The following is a 17,762-nucleotide window of genomic DNA, read 5'->3' as shown; positions in this document are numbered from 1 at the left end:
AAGTATTTCATGAGATGATGTTTCTTCTTGCCTTTGGATGCATGACATACTGTGATGGGGATAATCAGGGGAGCTCCTCTGATCTGCTGGATCTTTGGCCACTTTTGGTGAGACAGTGTGTTCTGGCTCAGTAGGAAATGACTTGCCAGTTAGGGGATGATGAAACAAACAAGGTAGTTCCCACCACGACAATGGCAGGGGGCATCTATATCAGTTTCAAAGGAAGAGAAGGCTAATGCTCTTCTTCCCTGTTTCTGGAGCATGTGGCATGTAACTATTTTATCTGGGGCTTTGTATGAGGAAGGGGAGGGCCTATTCCACCCCTGGCACTTACTTAGGCTTCAAGGAACCTGCCTAGGTGAGTTTGACCTCTGGCTGCTTCTTCTGCTTTGTGTTTCTTTCTTTGGACAGAAGTAATGGAACAAAAACCCCAAGATGGCCATTTCAGCTTTAGAGGCAACCTTGTGGGTTCAAGAGGTCAAGTGGGACTTCCTCCAATTATTAACATTAAGTGAGATTTAGCATAGGGTGACTATGGTCACCAAAGGTGACTTTTTGTTCACCAAAAGTGACAAAGTCACTTTTTATGGAGAAAAGAGTGAGCCTCTCTTGTACTGATCCCGGGATATCACGAGTTATTCCTAATGGGATCTGTAAATCTGTAGAAGTGATTAAACAATCTATATAGTAAAAACCAAGCACATGAACACCTGTGACCATGACACGCAGTTGGAAGGGCAATAGTTTAGCCCAGATTAACAAGAGGAAGAGAATATGGTTGCATTGCATTTGGGAAATTGTGCCATTTTTTCAACAATCTCAATATTTTCAACTGTTCCTTGATAAAAAAAAAAAACCCTATCTTTTTAAAAAAACAAATATTCTCCTGGCAATGCTATAGTTTTTGAATGCTATAATACTAAAATCCCTGAAAAATCAAAATTGTAAGTAATCCAAAGGGCAATGTAGAAATACATTACATTTTTTTAAACTTGTAGATTATATCCAACATTGACCTATAGTCCAGAAATGATGTTAAGAGATATTATACAGATCCATGGTTTGAAAAGGAGATGAGACAGCCCCATAGCAAGAATGAATAACAGATGGACATCTTGAGGGCACCAGTGGTGCCCACAAAATGTAAAGTGTTCTAGGAGAATTTGGAACCCTTGGAGTAGATCTCTTTAGGTCCCTTTCACTTCCAAATCCAATGAAACATAGCTCTGGTCCATTAGTACCAAGGATTAAGATTCAACAAACTCCTACTAAGCCTTCGCTGTATGCAAAATGCTGTGCTTTGGGCAACAGAATCCCAGGAGAGGCTATCAAAGAGTTTATAATATTAAAAAGGTGAATAACAAGTGAATAACTAGGATACAAAGGGAGATAAACTGGGGGAAGTGGGCCTGGTAAACTGCTATGAGATTTTTGAGGAAAGATCTCTTTCAGTTGGTGATTAATTGCTTTCTGAGGGTAGGCATTCATTTCCAACATTTTTATTTTATTTTAATTAAAAGTTTTTTTCCAACTGCGTGCAAAAACAATTTTTAACATGTTTTTTAAATTTTTGAGTTCCAAATTCTCTCCCTCCCTGAGTAAACATTTTGATATTGGTTTACATGTGCAATCATACAAAACATATTTCCATATTAGTCATGCTGTGAAAGAAAACAAAAACCAACACACACATATACATATACACACATGAAAAATAGTATTCTTTGAACTGCATTCAGACTCGCGCATCAGTTCTTTTTCTGAAGGGAGATAGTTAGCATTTTTCATCATTAGTCCTTTGGAAATGTCTTGCATCATGCTACTGCTGAGAATAACTAAGTCATTCACACTTGATCACACAATATTGCTGTTACTGTGTACAATGTTCTCCTGGTTCTGCTTACTTCGTTCTGCATCAATTTATGTAAGTCTTTCCAGGTTTTTCTGAAATCAACCTGCTTGCCATTTCTTACAGCACAATAGTATTTCATTACAATCATATGCCACAACTTGTTCAGCCATTCCTTGATTTATGGGTATCTCCTTACTTTCCAATTCCTTACCACCACAAAAAAAAAAACTTTAATTTTTTGTACAAATGGGTCCTTTTCCCTTTCTTTAAAATCTCTTTGAGATTAAGAACTATTAGTGGTATTGCTGGGTCAAAAAGTATATGCACAGTTACAGCCCTTTGGGCATAGTTGCAAATTACTCTCCAGTATGGATGGATCAGATCACAACTCCAACAGTGCATTAGTGTCCCAATTTTCACTTCTCCTCCAACATTTATCTTTTCTTGTCACATTAGCCAATCTGATAGGTGTGAGGTAGTGCCTTGGAGTTGTTTTCATCTGCATTTCTCTACTCCATAGCGATTTAGAACATTTCTTCATATTACTATAGCTTTGATTTCCTATTCATATATTTTAACCATTTAGCAATTGGAGAATGATTCCTATTCTTAGTTTGACTTAGTTCTCCATATATTTGAGAAATGAGGCTTTTATCAGGGACACTTGCTATAAAGTTTTTTCCCCAGTTTTCTGCTTTCCTTCTAATCTTGCTTACATTGGTTTTGTTTCTGCTAAACCTTTTTAACTTAATGTAATCAAAGTTATCCATCTTACATTCCATAATGCTTTATCTCCTGTTTGCTCATAAATTCTTCCCTTATCCATAGATCTGACAATATTTCTTTTAAAAAGTAAAGACAAGAATTGGCTAAAAAAAATTAGAAAATGCTCTAAATGTCTTTTTAAAATTTGGGAAAAGTAACACCTTTGAAGTTTGGTAAGGCACACTGCACTTAAAAAAAAAAAAAACATTTCATGGGCAAAGCCAACCATGGAGTGAATATTTGGAAGGACACCCCCCCCACCCCCACCCCAGATTTAGCTATTTTCCTAGCCTGTCATCTGATTATTTTGGAGTAGCTAAAGGAAAATCTCTTCTCTCAACACTGCAGTGCAGAAGGGTCCAACTGGACAGCCATGGCACTGCTTCCATCTCACTTGGCCAAGAAAACCAGGCTCCATTCATAGCGCTCGGCCGGGTTCGCTGCCCCGCCTCCTCCCGGTCTCCTCCCGGCCTGAGAAGCATCCCCTGGGCGGATGCTGCTAATCCAAGCGCAGCTGCAAGGCCTCCGGCCCGCCCAGAAAAACCTCGCGAGCACGCGCGGCCGGAGCCCGCCAGATTCTCCCTCCCCAAAACACAGCCCGCGAGGCCTGAGGCCCGGATTCCCGCCCCTAAACCCCAGCAACAACAATCGCAGATAGTCTCCCCGCCTTTTAGATACTGTACACACCTACACACGCACGCGCACGCACAAACACACACTCACACACTCACATTCGCACGTATAAAGCCAGCAGCTGCGGGGAGGAGGTGGAGGACCGAGCCATTCCGAAAGCATCTGGAGGGGGAGACGTTCTTGCAGTCTTTGTCCCCTCCTTCCTCGGCTGGCGCAGCCGGGAAAGACTGATCTCAAAAACTGCCTGCTGTCGTGCAAAGCCCACCCGAGCTTCTGCCTCCGAGGCACCAGGCCGCCCTATCCGCCACCCTCTTCGGCTCCTCCTTTTTTCACCTCCCCCTTCTTTCCGCGCGCAGTTGGTCCGGCCCGGGCGCTCGCAGGCGCGGAGCGAGAAGCGCGCGGGAGTCGGGCGGCAGTTGCGTCTCGGGGGCTGAGGGAGGAGGCGCGGGCTGCGGCATCTGGTGGCGCAGCTTTCCCTCGCGTGGGCGCCGGCGCCGAGGAGGCGGTAACCGCAGCTGCGGCGCGAGGCCGGGGCAGGTAAGCCGAGGCGGAGGTGCTGGTCCACCCGCCTGCCGCGGCCTGGCTCGCGGATGCAGGGAGTTTGGGGGAGCGGTCGGCCTTAGGCAAGGCGGTTAGCGGTGGCCTCTGGGGGGCCGGGCTTCGGGGTGAGCCGGAGGCAGCTCCTTGGTCTCTCGTGGCTTTGACTCTTTCCCGCCGTGTCGCTCCCGGGGCCTGGCACGGTCCCTTCTCTGCCCGAGAGCTGCCCTGGGGAGGCGCGGCAGGAGCTGGGGGCGGTCCCTCGGGGCTGGGCTGCATCTGTGGGCCTCACAGTGTCGGCTGGGGCCGGGGAGGCCGCCGCGTACTTCTAGGGAAGGGGAGGGGTGGTGCCAGCCGCCCCCCGCGGCGCCCGGGCCTCGGTAACAGCTCTCCTTCCGTCCCCTGGCAGGCGCATCCGGAGACTGCGGGCTCCCCCTCGCAGCCCACACTGACGCTCCCTCCGCCCCCTTGCAGCTCTCGTCACCGCAGCTCGTTCCTGGGGTCGGGACCCCCAGCCCCGCGGCCCGGAGATGACTCGCGATTTCAAACCCGGAGACCTGATATTCGCCAAGATGAAAGGTTACCCTCATTGGCCGGCCCGAGTAAGTGCCTGCCTGGCCCGCTTAGCGGTCCAGCCTCCCGGGCTGGGCCCGCCGTCCTCACGCCCATCTCTCCGAGCCTGGCCATCCTTTTATTTGTCTCCGAGACTTTCTCGTCGAACAAGCTTCTTTCGAATATTTAGAAAACTAGGAGCATAATTGTTTTTAGCGACTTAGTCCCTTCGTTTTCTTTTACCTTTTTAAAGTAACCAGACATGGGGTGTGTGTGTGTGTGTGTGTGTGTGTGTGTGTGTTTATTTTCAGGTTAGTTTTTTTTTTTTTTCTGGAAACTGTCCATGTGTATTTCATCTCATTGGCCCTTTTTTTTTCCTTAGGGATGAGCATGCAAAATAAAATCAGTTTTAATTAGCTTTCTTCCCAAGGCTGCTAACTTACTTTTATACTCTACTTTGATAACAGATTTTTACCACATTATAATCAATTCTGGGATTTTTAGAGAAGTATAGGTTGTATCAGCCACTTAAACAGGATGAACTTTGAAGCAAGAAATCAGTTTTTCCTTGGCTTTGGAACAAATTGCAGGGGTTTTGTTGCTACCCCCAAAACCCGAAATGCTCACATCCAGATTGTTAATACACCAGGGTATCCATTAGACATTTTGACTTTGTGAAAAATAATCTTAAAGCCAAGAAAGCTTTTTAGCCACTTGTTGGTGGAAAGGAAATACTTAAAAATGATATTGTCATATTTTGAAATGCATGGTAGTATCTCTTCTGTTTTCTACAGCTAATTTTTATTTTAGCAACTTGTTGAAAGATACATTTTATTCTGGGTTTTTTTAAAAAATGATTCCCATTTTAACATTCAAAATAACGCAAGACAGTCTTTCATCATGAGAGTAGTAGGGTTCACAGACAATTTTATGTATTTGTTAAGCAGAATGATGAGGGGAGGGGTCCAAACCTGTGATAGCATTGGTGCAAGGGGCTACTAATGGAGAAATTCAAACTAATGCAGATCTGGGGGGTCACACAGCTGTCAGGCACGGTGCCAAAGGTTATGGATCTATTGGACCATGTCTCTTAAATAGATATATATGGTCACACAGAGTCCACTGTTAGCATATTTTTTCTTTTCCTAGGGGTATTCATTGAAGTGGGTTTTCCCCCCTTTTTCTGTGTGTGTAGTCGTTGGCACGTTGACTCCTCCATTAGAATGTGAGCTCCTGGAGACCAGGGACAATGTTTTTTTGCCTTTCTTGGTATCTCCAGGGCTTATCAGTGACCAGTATATAGTAAATGCTTAATAAATGCTGATTAACTGACAGAAAGGTTCTTTAAACTTGAATTCTTATATATAGTTGAATAATTAAGTCGTTTGTTGTGAAGTATGACTTCTCTAAGTTATTTCTGTTATCTGGTGTCCTGCCTTTTTTACCTGGGCCTTCAATTATAGTAGCATTTATGTAGCACTTTAAGGTTTGCAAAATGCTTTACAGATGTTGCCTCATTTGATCTCACAGCTGTGCCATGGGTGGTATTATTCCTCCATTTTACAGATGAAAAAACTGGGGCTAAGAGGTTAAGTGACTTAAGAGTCACATAGATAGTGGCTTGATGTTGGATTTGAACACAGGACTTCTTGACTCCAAGTACTAGCGTACTTAGCTCAGTTCCTGTTCCTTCTTCCATAAACCCTTTGCTGCCTACTGTCGCTGATTACCTCTTTTTCTGTCCTTCCCCTTTACTCCTAACACTGATTGTCTATGTATCACTCTTGGAATTTAGAGATCATTTAGTTTAATACCCTTAATTGGAAGAGGAGACTTAATGTGTAAAGAGGTCAGCCATTGACTTAGCAGAAACCATACTCTTGATTTTCCTAGCTTCCAGATGGTGTTTGTGTTTTTTTTTTTTTAACCTATCTCATGATAGCCTGTTTGTGTTTCCAACTAGGTTCTTGGCTTCTAGGGTAGAAACTGTATATTTTGTTGATAGAGAGCTGGATTTTGAGTCCAGAAGACACAGGTTCAAATCCTGCTTCTGACAGTTGCCTGTGTGACTTTGAACAAGACGCCAAACAGGTGATGCAGTGGATAGAATGCTTGACTTGGAGGTTAAAAAAAAAAAAAAGGACCCAAGTTCAAATCCTGCCTCAGGCACTAGTTGAGCAACTTACTTATCCTCTATTTCCCTCATCTGTAAAATGGGGATATAGTACCTTCTCAGGGTTCTTGTCAGGATCAAATGAGGTGACATGTAAAGTGCTTTGCAAACCTTAAAGCCACATATAACTGGTATTATTTATCTGACTCAGGCATTGCTATAACTGAGGCGGTTTAGTATTACCACCCTGCCTTTTATGTGCCTTTGTTGAAATATTGTGAATTCTAAAAATAGACATTCATATCCAATTGACACTGTAAGTCTATAGTCAAATAGAAATTATTTTTAAATTATATATATTAATTACAGTTTGGCCATTTTTTTGCTGGATCAAAACTGTTCTTTTGAGTTCTTATTTTCCAAATCCCCCCAAAAAATAAAAGCAGTATGATTTTACAGGTTGACAGATCTAGTGTTAAACTCTTTGTGTTGACTTTTTACCACAAGATGTGTCTTTGTTCACCAAAAAGAACTTTTTGTACATTGTGAGTAAATTTGGATATATACATGTATACGTACATATGTTTAATACAGTGTAGAAAGTCCATACAGAGGGATCCTGAATTTAATAAGCCCTTTTAGTAATTTTTGAAATTAATGTAACTTTTTTTAAAAAAAAATTTATTTTTATTGTCATAAATATCTGTGTTTTATGGCATTATCCCAGTTGATGTTGATTTCTTCTGAGTGATGCTCTCATGCTCATAGTTAAGATGTAAAGATCTTGATTTTTTCAAAAATCTTTTTCTTTTAGGTAGATGAAGTTCCTGATGGAGCTGTAAAGCCACCTACAAATAAACTGCCCATTTTCTTTTTTGGGACTCATGAGACGTAAGTTCTCTACGTTAAAATTCGTAAACCTATTTAGCAAGGCTATTAGCTATGAGACAACCAAAGAAGGAGGAAATATTTTAGATACTCAATATAAAACAAAACTTATTGTTGATTGTTGGAAATAGTCTCTCAAACTTTCTCTGTGATTCTATTGGTTACAAGCTTAAAAATATTGTACGTATCAGGTGAGATTGATGTTCATTAGTTTTGGGACAGTAGCTGACTTCCTTGCCAGTGAAAAGTAGAATTTCTCTGCATATATTTTGTGATAACATGATTATTTTTCCAACTAGTTCTAAAAAATTTTTGTGTACTAGTTTTTTTTTTTACTCAAGAGGCCTAGTCCCTGTGTACATAAGTGCAAGGTGGGGCAAGGGAGAAGGTGCTTTCCACCTTCAGTTGGTCTAACCAGCATGTTTGTGTGGCTGTTCAGGTGGCTCTCTGGTGGGTGACCTAGGATCTCTGTGTGGAATGCTTCTGCTTTGCTTGACCAATTGCTTAAGCTGTCCCTAAGAGCTGCCCTCTGCCATCTAGTGTTGCCCCTTCTCTATTGTTCTTGCTGCCATAGAAGCTGTAGAGCTTTGCTTCTATATTTTACACTTGCGACTTGGACTCTGATATTAATGCTGTTGCAACTATTTTGTGAGTCTTTTGCTTTACTGTTTTCATCTTCCCTTGTGCCAAACAGTGATGCATATTAGGATTATTAGGGTTAACAATTATGATCACTTCAGTATTTTTATGCCTGAATGTTTGTAATACTCTCTTGCTTTAGAACATTTTTCCAAATGAAAAAACTACCAGAAAATACTCTAATCAATGATTTTACAGTACTGAGAGAGGTAGAAAGGAAAAAAAGCATTTAAATTGCAGGAAAGGGCCTTTAGAATATACAAAGTGATATTTTGAGCAGCATTTTATGTCTAAAGTAAACTTTCAGCAAATAGAATTTGGTTACTAAATGGTTGATGGGTCAACTCTGAGTCAGATCAAATCACATTTTCCTCAACCTTTTATATGTTTTCCAAATTATCCACTTGTTTTGTGCTCTGGTTTCCCTGGAGGTTGTTTGAATAGCTGTTTAGGTGTTGGACTAACTAACCTTCCATCTACTTTCATCCTTTGAGTCTTATGGTCAACAAACAGAAGACCACAGCAGTGCTCCTTTAAGCATCATGTCCTACATAATGTGAGTTTTGGAGCTTTGGAGGATAGTAAAACGAGAAGTTAGATGAAATTTGTACTAGGTATATGTGTTTGGTAAAGAGTAGAGGGGAAAACAAGTTGTTGGTTCTACTTTTGTATATTCTCAGGAGGCTGTTAATAGACTTTCTTCAGAAATGATAACCAGAAAATAATTCATCATGCCTTGTACTTAAGTAAAAGGCTTATGATAGTCAATATATATATTTTTAATGATTATTATCTTTATTCATACACACTTGCTTTTAAACTACAGTTAATAAATTTAACAAAGCAGATCATGCAAACTAGGAATAAAGGTTTTAAGAAGTAAGAAAATCAGTGCCACTAATTTATATCTCATTCTTGAGTGTGGTTTTTTGGTGGGGTTTTGTGTTGTTTTGGGTTTTTTTTGTTTTTTTGTTTGTTTGTTTCACGTATATTTTTGAAATACAAATAGGTGATTTGAAGGCTAAAGCCATGCACCTTGAACGTAGTTTGGGAATAAAAATGTAACACCTCTCCTCTCCCCTCATACACTTTGTAATTTTGGTCATTGTTCCTCTTAATTGTGGCCAATCTTTGGTCTTTGAAGTATGGAGATATAATCTCAAAAGATGTTATAAAATTATATTACAAAATGACTTGAGATTTTTATCAGTAGATATGCAACTTGCATTATATTTTATTTAGAAATAGTAATGCAGTCCAGTAAGGCAATCTTGAAAATTTAGCATTTTATCTTCAGTTCTGTCCTCCTTCCTTAGTTTTATCTATATATCTTTCAGGTGTCCCATAATTTCCTTCAGTTCTAGAACTAGATGCAGTAATATAAAAAGTATTGTATGTGAAGTCAAAGGACCAAAGTTTTGAATTCTGACTAATTTTAGTTTGGGGTTTTTTGGGGGGGTGGATTGTCCTTTGTTGTTTTTTTCCTACTTAATAGTATTTTATTTTTTTCCAATTACATGTGAAGATAGTTTTAAGCATTCTTTTTTTGGTAAGATTCTTGAATTCCAATTTTTTCTTCCTCTTTTCTCTCCTCCCTCCCCAAGTCAGCAAGAAATCTGATGTAGGTTATACGTGTACGATCATGTTAAACATTTCCACATTAGTCATGTTGTGAAAGAAGAATCAGAACAAAAGGGGAAAACCACAAGAAAGAAAAAAACAAAGAAGTGAAAATAGTATGCATCGATCTGCATTCAAATTCCATAGTTCTTTCTCTGGATGTGGATAGCATTTTGCATTATGAGTCTAGCTTTGACCTAGAGCTCAGTCAGTTTACTTGAATGTGTCTCTCATCTATAAAATAACTGAATCTGAATGAAAGGCTTGGACTAGATGACTTCCAAGGTCCTTTCAAACTCAACATCTAATTGTGAGACCTAAACAAGTAGTTCTCTGATTTTATCTTGGGGTCTGGACCTGTGATTTCTGCGGCATAGGGACTCCCTGTTAAAGAAATTCCCTTTACAAATGGAGGATCTGCAACTGTTGTAGAACAAATAAGAGTGTTTTCCTCTGGCCGCTGGGAGGGTAAAAGATGGAAGAGTTTCATAACCAGTATGTTTCAAAGATGAAACTTGAACTCAGGTCCTCCTGACTGAGGCCAGATTATTATATCAAAATATCACATATTTGGGGTAGACTTTGAGAAGTTAATGCTTGAGTAACTTTTTTACTTTAGCTTTTTCTAATTCTGGGGTTCATTGATTTCAGCAATTTTAACATACATGGTATGGTATACTCATTATTGTAGGAAGACTCTTTGAGATAAGGATGAGAATTACTTAAGCTTATATCTATTTGGTTTTATGTCTTGTTCATAAGTAAATTGAATCTTGGAAGAATTAATAAGGGAGACTGGACAAATTGCTCTATTTACTGGGGATTTTGAAGTGATTTCAGAGCTTAGGGAAGAAGCTCATCCTTAAATGGAAAGACCTGAAGTTAATTTTAACTAAATGAAATTGTACTCTTAATAGAAGGAGCTGCAATATTTAGTCATTTATTTTGTATAAGTATTAAGAATGACATGGCAGATTGGGGAATTTTTTTTCATGACATTACTACAAATGCATATTACCTATATTAATCTGGGCTTATTAATGCTCTGACACTGAATATAAGAATTTGAAAACTTAGCAATGGTGATAAAGATCATTTGGTCTGTGCATTTGGCAAGTACACTGACACAAAACTCTCGTGGTTGATTGATTATCCCAGTAAGAAAGGAGCAGTAAGCCTTAATTTTAAAATAACATTTTATTGAAAATTAATTTGGGTTATTGAATTTGTCTAGTCCTGCTTTATGGCCTATTTGGCAAATGCTAATGTCTTTAGTTTTTCCTTTTCTTTACAATTCATATATCTAATGTCCCTTATTCCCCTAGGAATTTTAATCACAAGCAATTCCACTGTGTCAGATAAACTTGGGAATGTTTAGTGTTTATTCATGTTCACCAACTATGTCACAGATTCAGTTACTTGAGTTTCACTAAATAATACAAAACTTTCAAATTTCATCAGTGGGAAGCATAAAAAAATTTTTGATTTTGCTTTCCAAGAATTCTGTCTTGTGCAGCATTTAAGTTTTGCTGCTTTGGTTTCCACATAAACAGATTTCCTACATTAAAAAGCTAGACACTGATAATACTTGGTATAGGTAACTAAATTTGCATTCAGACTTATTTCAAGGAATCATAATTATGTAGACAACTCTTGAAGGTCCTCATTAGGATTCTTTTTTATTTTTACTCACCTTTTTCTTAGGTACTTCATTTCATTGGCCTCTGCTTTGTATTTCAAGATGATCTGTCCAGTTTTCTTAATGCTGTAATGGTAATTGCTTATTATAATGTACCTGGTTAAAATGCAGTTTCATTAGACTCCAAGCCTTTTTGCTCTTAGGGATTATTTTACTTGTGTTTGTAGCTCTAGCACCTAGCATGTGTTTGCCACACAGTGGGTGTTTAATAAATGCTTGTTGATTGAATTTATTTAATCATTTCCCTGTTGTATTGTTAGATACTTGGATTCTAGCTTTTTGTTGTAACTATATGTACCTCCTGTTTCGTTTTTAATAACATTTTCAGGTTTATTCCTAATAATAGAATTACTGGTCCAAAGGGTATAATAATTTTGGTTAACGTTTCCTGTATATTGCCATGTTGCTTCTGAAAAAAGATACTGAATGTTTTTAATTCCACCAGCTGTGAATGAGTTTATGTATGACTGATGAACTTTTAAAAATTAGGTGTCATTTCCCTCATTTTGAGAAAAGTAGTCATAAAACATGCTTTCTGGAATCCTAGACATAGGAAATTAGAGATAATTTAAATTAAGTTAATGGGTATATAAATCTCTGGAAGGATCTCAATTTTTCCCCAACTCTCAGGATTTAAGGGACTCTAGATGTAAATTTATCAAATGATGGTACAATAATGAAAATACCTTGCAAGTTAACAGCTTGCTTATTTAGGTGTATAAAAAGAAAAGAGGGATTGGGCGATTAGCTTCAAAAAGGCAATTTCATAGTCTGTTATCTCATTTAGAGCACACCAGAAGTACAATGTTGCAAAATCTCTCAAAGTAATTGTTTGCTCAGATCTTTGAATATTGACTCTAGCTCTATGGTAGTGGCTAGAGCTTTGTTTTTATTTTTTACATTAGAACAAGCAAGTTTGTAAATTGATTTAAATTTTTTATTATAATTTTACTTTGAAATAAAAATTTTCAACCTTCTCTTTTCTCTACCATGTAGATTTTAAAAAAGGCACACAGTCTTTTCCTTTGAAAGGTGGACTTAATTTCTGTCCTTTTAGTATTAAAAGTATGTGCTTCACTTCGAGTTTTGCCAAAAGATACCCTTATCGTAAGCTGGCATTTTGTAACAATTATGCATCAAAGGGGAAATGTTTTGATCAACTTGGTGAAGAGGTGAAGGTTCAGCTGTGATATTTATATTTGCTCCTTATAAAGCACATATACATGATACAATTTCAGAGATTCCTTAAAAATCCATGCAACTGAACTTAAAAATCCATATGTACTGAAATACAGCATCTAGTTTTAGTTCTAATCCAAGGATTTAACTTAAACTCTCTTTGGCTAGAATGAGCCCCTGATAATGTAGCTATACCCTAATTTTATTCAGTTAATTTCCTACTTTTGAAAAAAGCATTATTTATTGTAATTGTAACTAGTTTTAGTATAAAATCATAATACTGTTTTCCAAGAATACTCTTTCTGTTATCTTAGTCTTATTATTTATACTATATTATTTGAACAAAATGGAGAAATAATTGCCCAGAGTATGCCTACATGAGGTAGGTAATATGTGAATAAGGAGAAGTACATTGTTATAAGTAACTAATATTTGAGTAATGGTTTTTTGAACACTTAGTTGATAGACTCTAAACATGGAGCACAATTATGTTATAAGTTAAGATCTTCATAAATTGATAACATAAATCTTCATAAATTGATCACAAATCTCTTTAAAAGTATGAGGTATCTATTATGTTCAATTTATTTACAGAAAAAATTTTAATTTTAGAGAAGCTTTTCAGTCATGTATTTCAGGTACGTTGAATTCCTCCTCCAGTAATGAACTCAATAGTTTAATCACATCAAATGAACTAATGAACATATCAACTTAGACCTTGTTGTCTAGTTTTATTCAGATTCTGAGGTGGTTTACATCTCTTGTGGGAAGTAGTCAAATCATTTTGTATTACCAACAAACTGTTAAAGAAGAGTCATTCCCAAATTTACTCTCCTGAGAAGATAAAGCCAACCAAGTATTTCTGCTCCTGTAACTCCAGGTTGCAACCCATCCAAAACTGCTTATCCTTTGCTACTTTTATCCATGTCCTTCAGGAAATCTGCCACAGTAGGATGTGTGTCCAGTACACTTTTTCTTGATCCCTTGAATTTGTTATAAGTAGAACCTGTGGGTTCCAATTGTCAGATCTCTGTTGGTTTTCTTTTCCTAATTTAAAAAAGTGGTTCCTCCCCTCTTTTTTTAAATGCCATTAAACTTTGCCTTGTAATGAAGGACAGTTAAGTATCACTGACATATAAGTTTTATAGTGTATACATACTGAGTTCTTTACCCATATTTGCCAAGAGGGAAAAATGTGTTTGATCCACGGTTTCCTGGAACTATGATTGCTCTTTGCAATTAATCTGAATTCAGCTGCTGTTGTAGGCATAATAAGTGGCTATTCATTTCAATTGTCTGTATTCTTCTGATTTTGCTTTCCACTCTGAGTCTCTTCATGTAAGTCTAACCATGTTTTTCTGAATTCCTCATTCATTTTTTTTAAATTAATTTGTTTTTAGTTTAACATTCACTTCCATAAGCTTTTGAGTTTTCAATTTTCTCCCCCTCCTCCTCTCACCAAGATGCCATGCAATCTGATACAGGCTCTACATACACATCCTATTAAACATTTTTACATTAGTCATATTCATAATTTCTTAACAATTTATTATATTCATGTGCCACAGTTCAGCCATTTCCAAGTTTGTGGCCATAAACCTTTTTATATTTTCTAGCACAGGGAATGCTGCTCTGAATGTATTGTTGTGTTTATATATGACATTTCTTTCATTGACTTCTTCAGATTATATGTCCAGTACTTGAATAGACGGGTCAGAGTGTAGGTTTTTCAGATTATTTTTCAGATTACTTGGACCCACTCATAACTCTACCTACACATCATGTGTAAACTGTGATGTTCATATAGGCCTTTTCTAAGTTGCCGAAATCTAAAAATTTTACCCCATTAATACGCAAAACAATAAATCTGGGACAGTGTCCTTCGATTTTCAGCACATGATAAAGGATAGATTTAGAACTGGACCACAGAAACCATCTGGTTTAAACCCCTGCTTTTGTAAATGAGGAATCTGATAAAAAGAAATGAAGTGATATTTTTCAAGGTCACACAAAGGTAATAAGTGGCAACACTAGCATTTGAACCTAGGTTCCCAACACAAGATCCTTCTACCTCTCTGCCCTATCACACCTATTAATGTCATGATATTTAGGCATTATAAATATATTGGCAAGTATGTTAAATAATTCTGTGTATTCAGAGGAAATTTCATATTAAAACCTATTTTAATTGCTCTTAATTTAAAAAAAAGATCTCATGGAAAGTAGTTCTGATTATAAAATCACATTTTAAGAATTTTACAATTAAAACAGATTTGAAAGAAAATTCTCTGATAAAGTAGTAATACTAAATTGATAGCTATAATTTATAGGTTTCCCTTTTTTTTTCTTTCTAACTGGGTTTTCACTTCAACTAAATGACTTTGTTCCCTAGGCATTTAATTTCTCTTGAGTTTCTTTCCTCATACTTAGTCCTTCCCATTAAAAGAATGTGCATAAAATGAAAATTCAAAGTTGCTGTCTATAGAGATCTCTAAATATGTGTAAAAATGGATGAATTTGATTTCTTTTCTTGTAATGGTAGTGGTCACTGTCAGTACTGGTAAATGAGAGTGTCTATAAGTATATAAGCTCTTGGGTAATATCATGGCTAGAGCTTTGTTTTTATTTTTTACATTAGAACAAGCAAGTTTGTAAATTGATTTAAATTTTTTATTATAATTTTACTTTGAAATGAAAATTTTCAACTTTCTCTTTTCTCTACCATGTAGATTTTAAAAAAGGCACACAGTCTTTTCCTTTGAAAGGTAGACTTAATCCTGTCCTTTTAGTATTAAAAGTATGTGCTTCACTTCGAGTTTTGCCAAAAGATACCCTTATCGTAAGCTGGCACTTTGTAACAATTATGCATCAAAGGGGAAATGTTTTGATCAACTTGGTGAAGAGGTGAAGGTTCAGCTGTGATACATATATTTGCCCCTTATAAAGCACATACACATGATACAGTTTCAGAGATTCCTCAAAAATCCATAGAAGGGTAACCTATCTATTGAAACACAGTTAACAATCTTGTTTATGCTTCTGAGTTATCTTGGTGAGATCTAGTACTTAATATCTATTTTTATTGCAGAGGAAATAATTTTTATGGGAGTTCAAAAAAGTCAGGCAGAGTTAAGAGACTTTAAAATGTTTAGTCTTTTGATTTCAGAGGGTCATAATTCAATTTAGTTTTAGTGATATTTTAAAATCGGGTGTGGTTATATCTAAACTACATTTGAAACTCCATTGCTCTGATGAAATACGAATATGCTGCTTGTAAGCAGAATTCTTCATCAGTGAAATGCTTTTGAATGAACTTGTAGAATACTTTTAGGCATTAAAGAACTGTTTCCTATTATAGTACGTTCATGTAGTAACTTTGTAGTGGTCGTTTAGTAGCCAAATCCCATGTTTCTGCTGTATTTTACATCTTACATTATAGTTTCTTTTTTCTTGTATTACATTTTAAAAGAAGTAATAAAAGTTTAACCTAGTCATTTGAAACCATTTTCTTGGGAGGTAGTAGAATGCTTTAATAATACTTTATAATTTGTTTCCATTTTGTAATTAAAGATATGAAGTCTGTACATACAAGTTGTACGGCAAGAGAGAGTAAGATTTATTCACTTAAAAATTCAGAAAATAAATGCAATGACTGTAGAAAAATGTCCGTAATTCAAACTAGTGTGAGCAAGATAGGGAGAAGTAGTTTGAAATGAGTTTAAAATTTGCAGGAATTAAGTAGGTATATGTAACATCAGGTATTAATTTTTTCAGCAAAACAGTCATTTACATAAAACATCTCTTGTCAATTTTTCACAGTGCTTTTTTGGGACCAAAGGATATATTTCCTTACTCAGAAAATAAAGATAAATATGGCAAACCTAATAAAAGAAAAGGCTTTAACGAAGGATTATGGGAAATAGACAATAACCCCAAAGTGAAGTTTTCTAGTCAACAGGTAAGTAATGGTTACTTAAAAGTTTAGTTGTATTGTTAAAATATTTAATACATCCTGGGGTACTTCCTGGGCTCTACCAGAAGTAATAAAATTAAAAGACTTAAGACAGTTCTGAATTAAGAATTAAAAATAATTCTTGCATTATTTTTTAGCCTTTGGGGGAAAAATAGTTCTGAACATCATTCTTTCTCCCCTTTCCAGGGGAAAGGATTAAAAAATTAGGGGGAATCCATGGGTTTTGCAGATCTCTATTTACTAAGCATGTTAAGACTTTTAGACATCTTAAATTTGAATTCTGAATTAGTATATTCAAGAGTTTACTTATAATTACTGAATTGATTGTCTTCACTGCTATTATATATGCAGAACCTTCATTCACTTTTGACTTAGATATTTTGTATTTAATCTCGTGCAAGGAATTAAGACCTTGCCTTTGAGTTTAATGTAGCTAGATTTTCCCTAAAAACTGTAAGAGTTCATTACCAGGGCAAGTAGGTGGCACAATGGATAGAGCACTGGCCCTGGAGTCAGGGAGACCTGAATCTATCCTCAGACACTTGACACTTACTTAGCAGAGTTATACTGAGTCCATTACATTCTCAAAGTCCTAAACTTATTACAACTCAATCCCCCCGTGTTATCATAGGCTCATTATATTAACCTCCTGGTCAACTTGTTCTTAGGCTTATGGTGACTTTTCCTATGTAGCTGTTTATGGAAGTTTACAGTTCCCAATAAATTTTGTGGGGTGAGGAGGGTTACTTTGCCTACATACGTGTCCCCATTCACCTGTATGTAGTTTAATAGTATAATGGAAGGGGATATACTTTTTGTTCTTAATGAAACGAAATGACTCAGTCTTCTTGTTTGGCATCTTTTGACAATTGATAGCACAACTACTAACCCCTATCCGGTTTAGAATGTTAGGATTGGGTACTTTGTGTACATTTACTTTTGTCTAAATCAATTACAAAGAATCATTCCCTATTGTAAGTAACATAATGTGAAGAAATATAACTTAAAGTTTATCTGAGTTGAAGATGCTAATACCCTCAGCCTCTATCAAGGAAATAGAGAACTAAAGGCTACAATATGTTTGTGTGAATAGCTTGAAATGCATACTAGAAATTACTGTAACTGCCAAACCTTGGAGAATGAAAACTAAGGTGGCCTCCATTTTGTAAAATAAATCATTTTTCAATGTATTACAGGCATCTGCAAAACAGTCAAATGCATCTTCTGATGTTGAGACTGAAGAAAAAGAAACTAGTGCTTCAAAAGAAGATACTGACCATGAAGAAAAAAACAGCAATGAAGTAAATCTGAC

At 36.9% G+C, this 17,762-nt stretch overlaps 1 protein-coding gene across 3 annotated transcripts in view; it reads left to right on the top strand.

The window, feature by feature from the left end:
- The first annotated feature begins 3,298 nt into the window (after positions 1-3,298).
- PSIP1 (PC4 and SFRS1 interacting protein 1) overlaps positions 3,299-17,762 on the top strand; it is a 31,382-nt gene continuing 16,918 nt past the window's right edge. Inside the window, exons 1-5 of one of the 3 annotated variants that reach the window (XM_036738463.1) lie at positions 3,299-3,787; positions 4,197-4,389; positions 7,267-7,343; positions 16,297-16,435; positions 17,647-17,751. In XM_036738463.1, the coding sequence (XP_036594358.1) occupies positions 4,318-4,389; positions 7,267-7,343; positions 16,297-16,435; positions 17,647-17,751 (393 nt within the window). In that variant the 5' untranslated portion in view covers positions 3,299-3,787; positions 4,197-4,317. The remainder of the gene's footprint in view (positions 3,788-4,196; positions 4,390-7,266; positions 7,344-16,296; positions 16,436-17,646; positions 17,752-17,762) is intronic. The other 2 variants (XM_036738465.1, XM_036738464.1) reach the window with 2 other exon arrangements.

Source organism: Trichosurus vulpecula, chromosome 9 (genome assembly GCF_011100635.1).
Source record: "Trichosurus vulpecula isolate mTriVul1 chromosome 9, mTriVul1.pri, whole genome shotgun sequence".
In the NCBI taxonomy this organism is placed as follows: domain Eukaryota; kingdom Metazoa; phylum Chordata; class Mammalia; order Diprotodontia; family Phalangeridae; genus Trichosurus; species Trichosurus vulpecula.
This window is presented reverse-complemented; position numbering and strand designations above follow the sequence as displayed.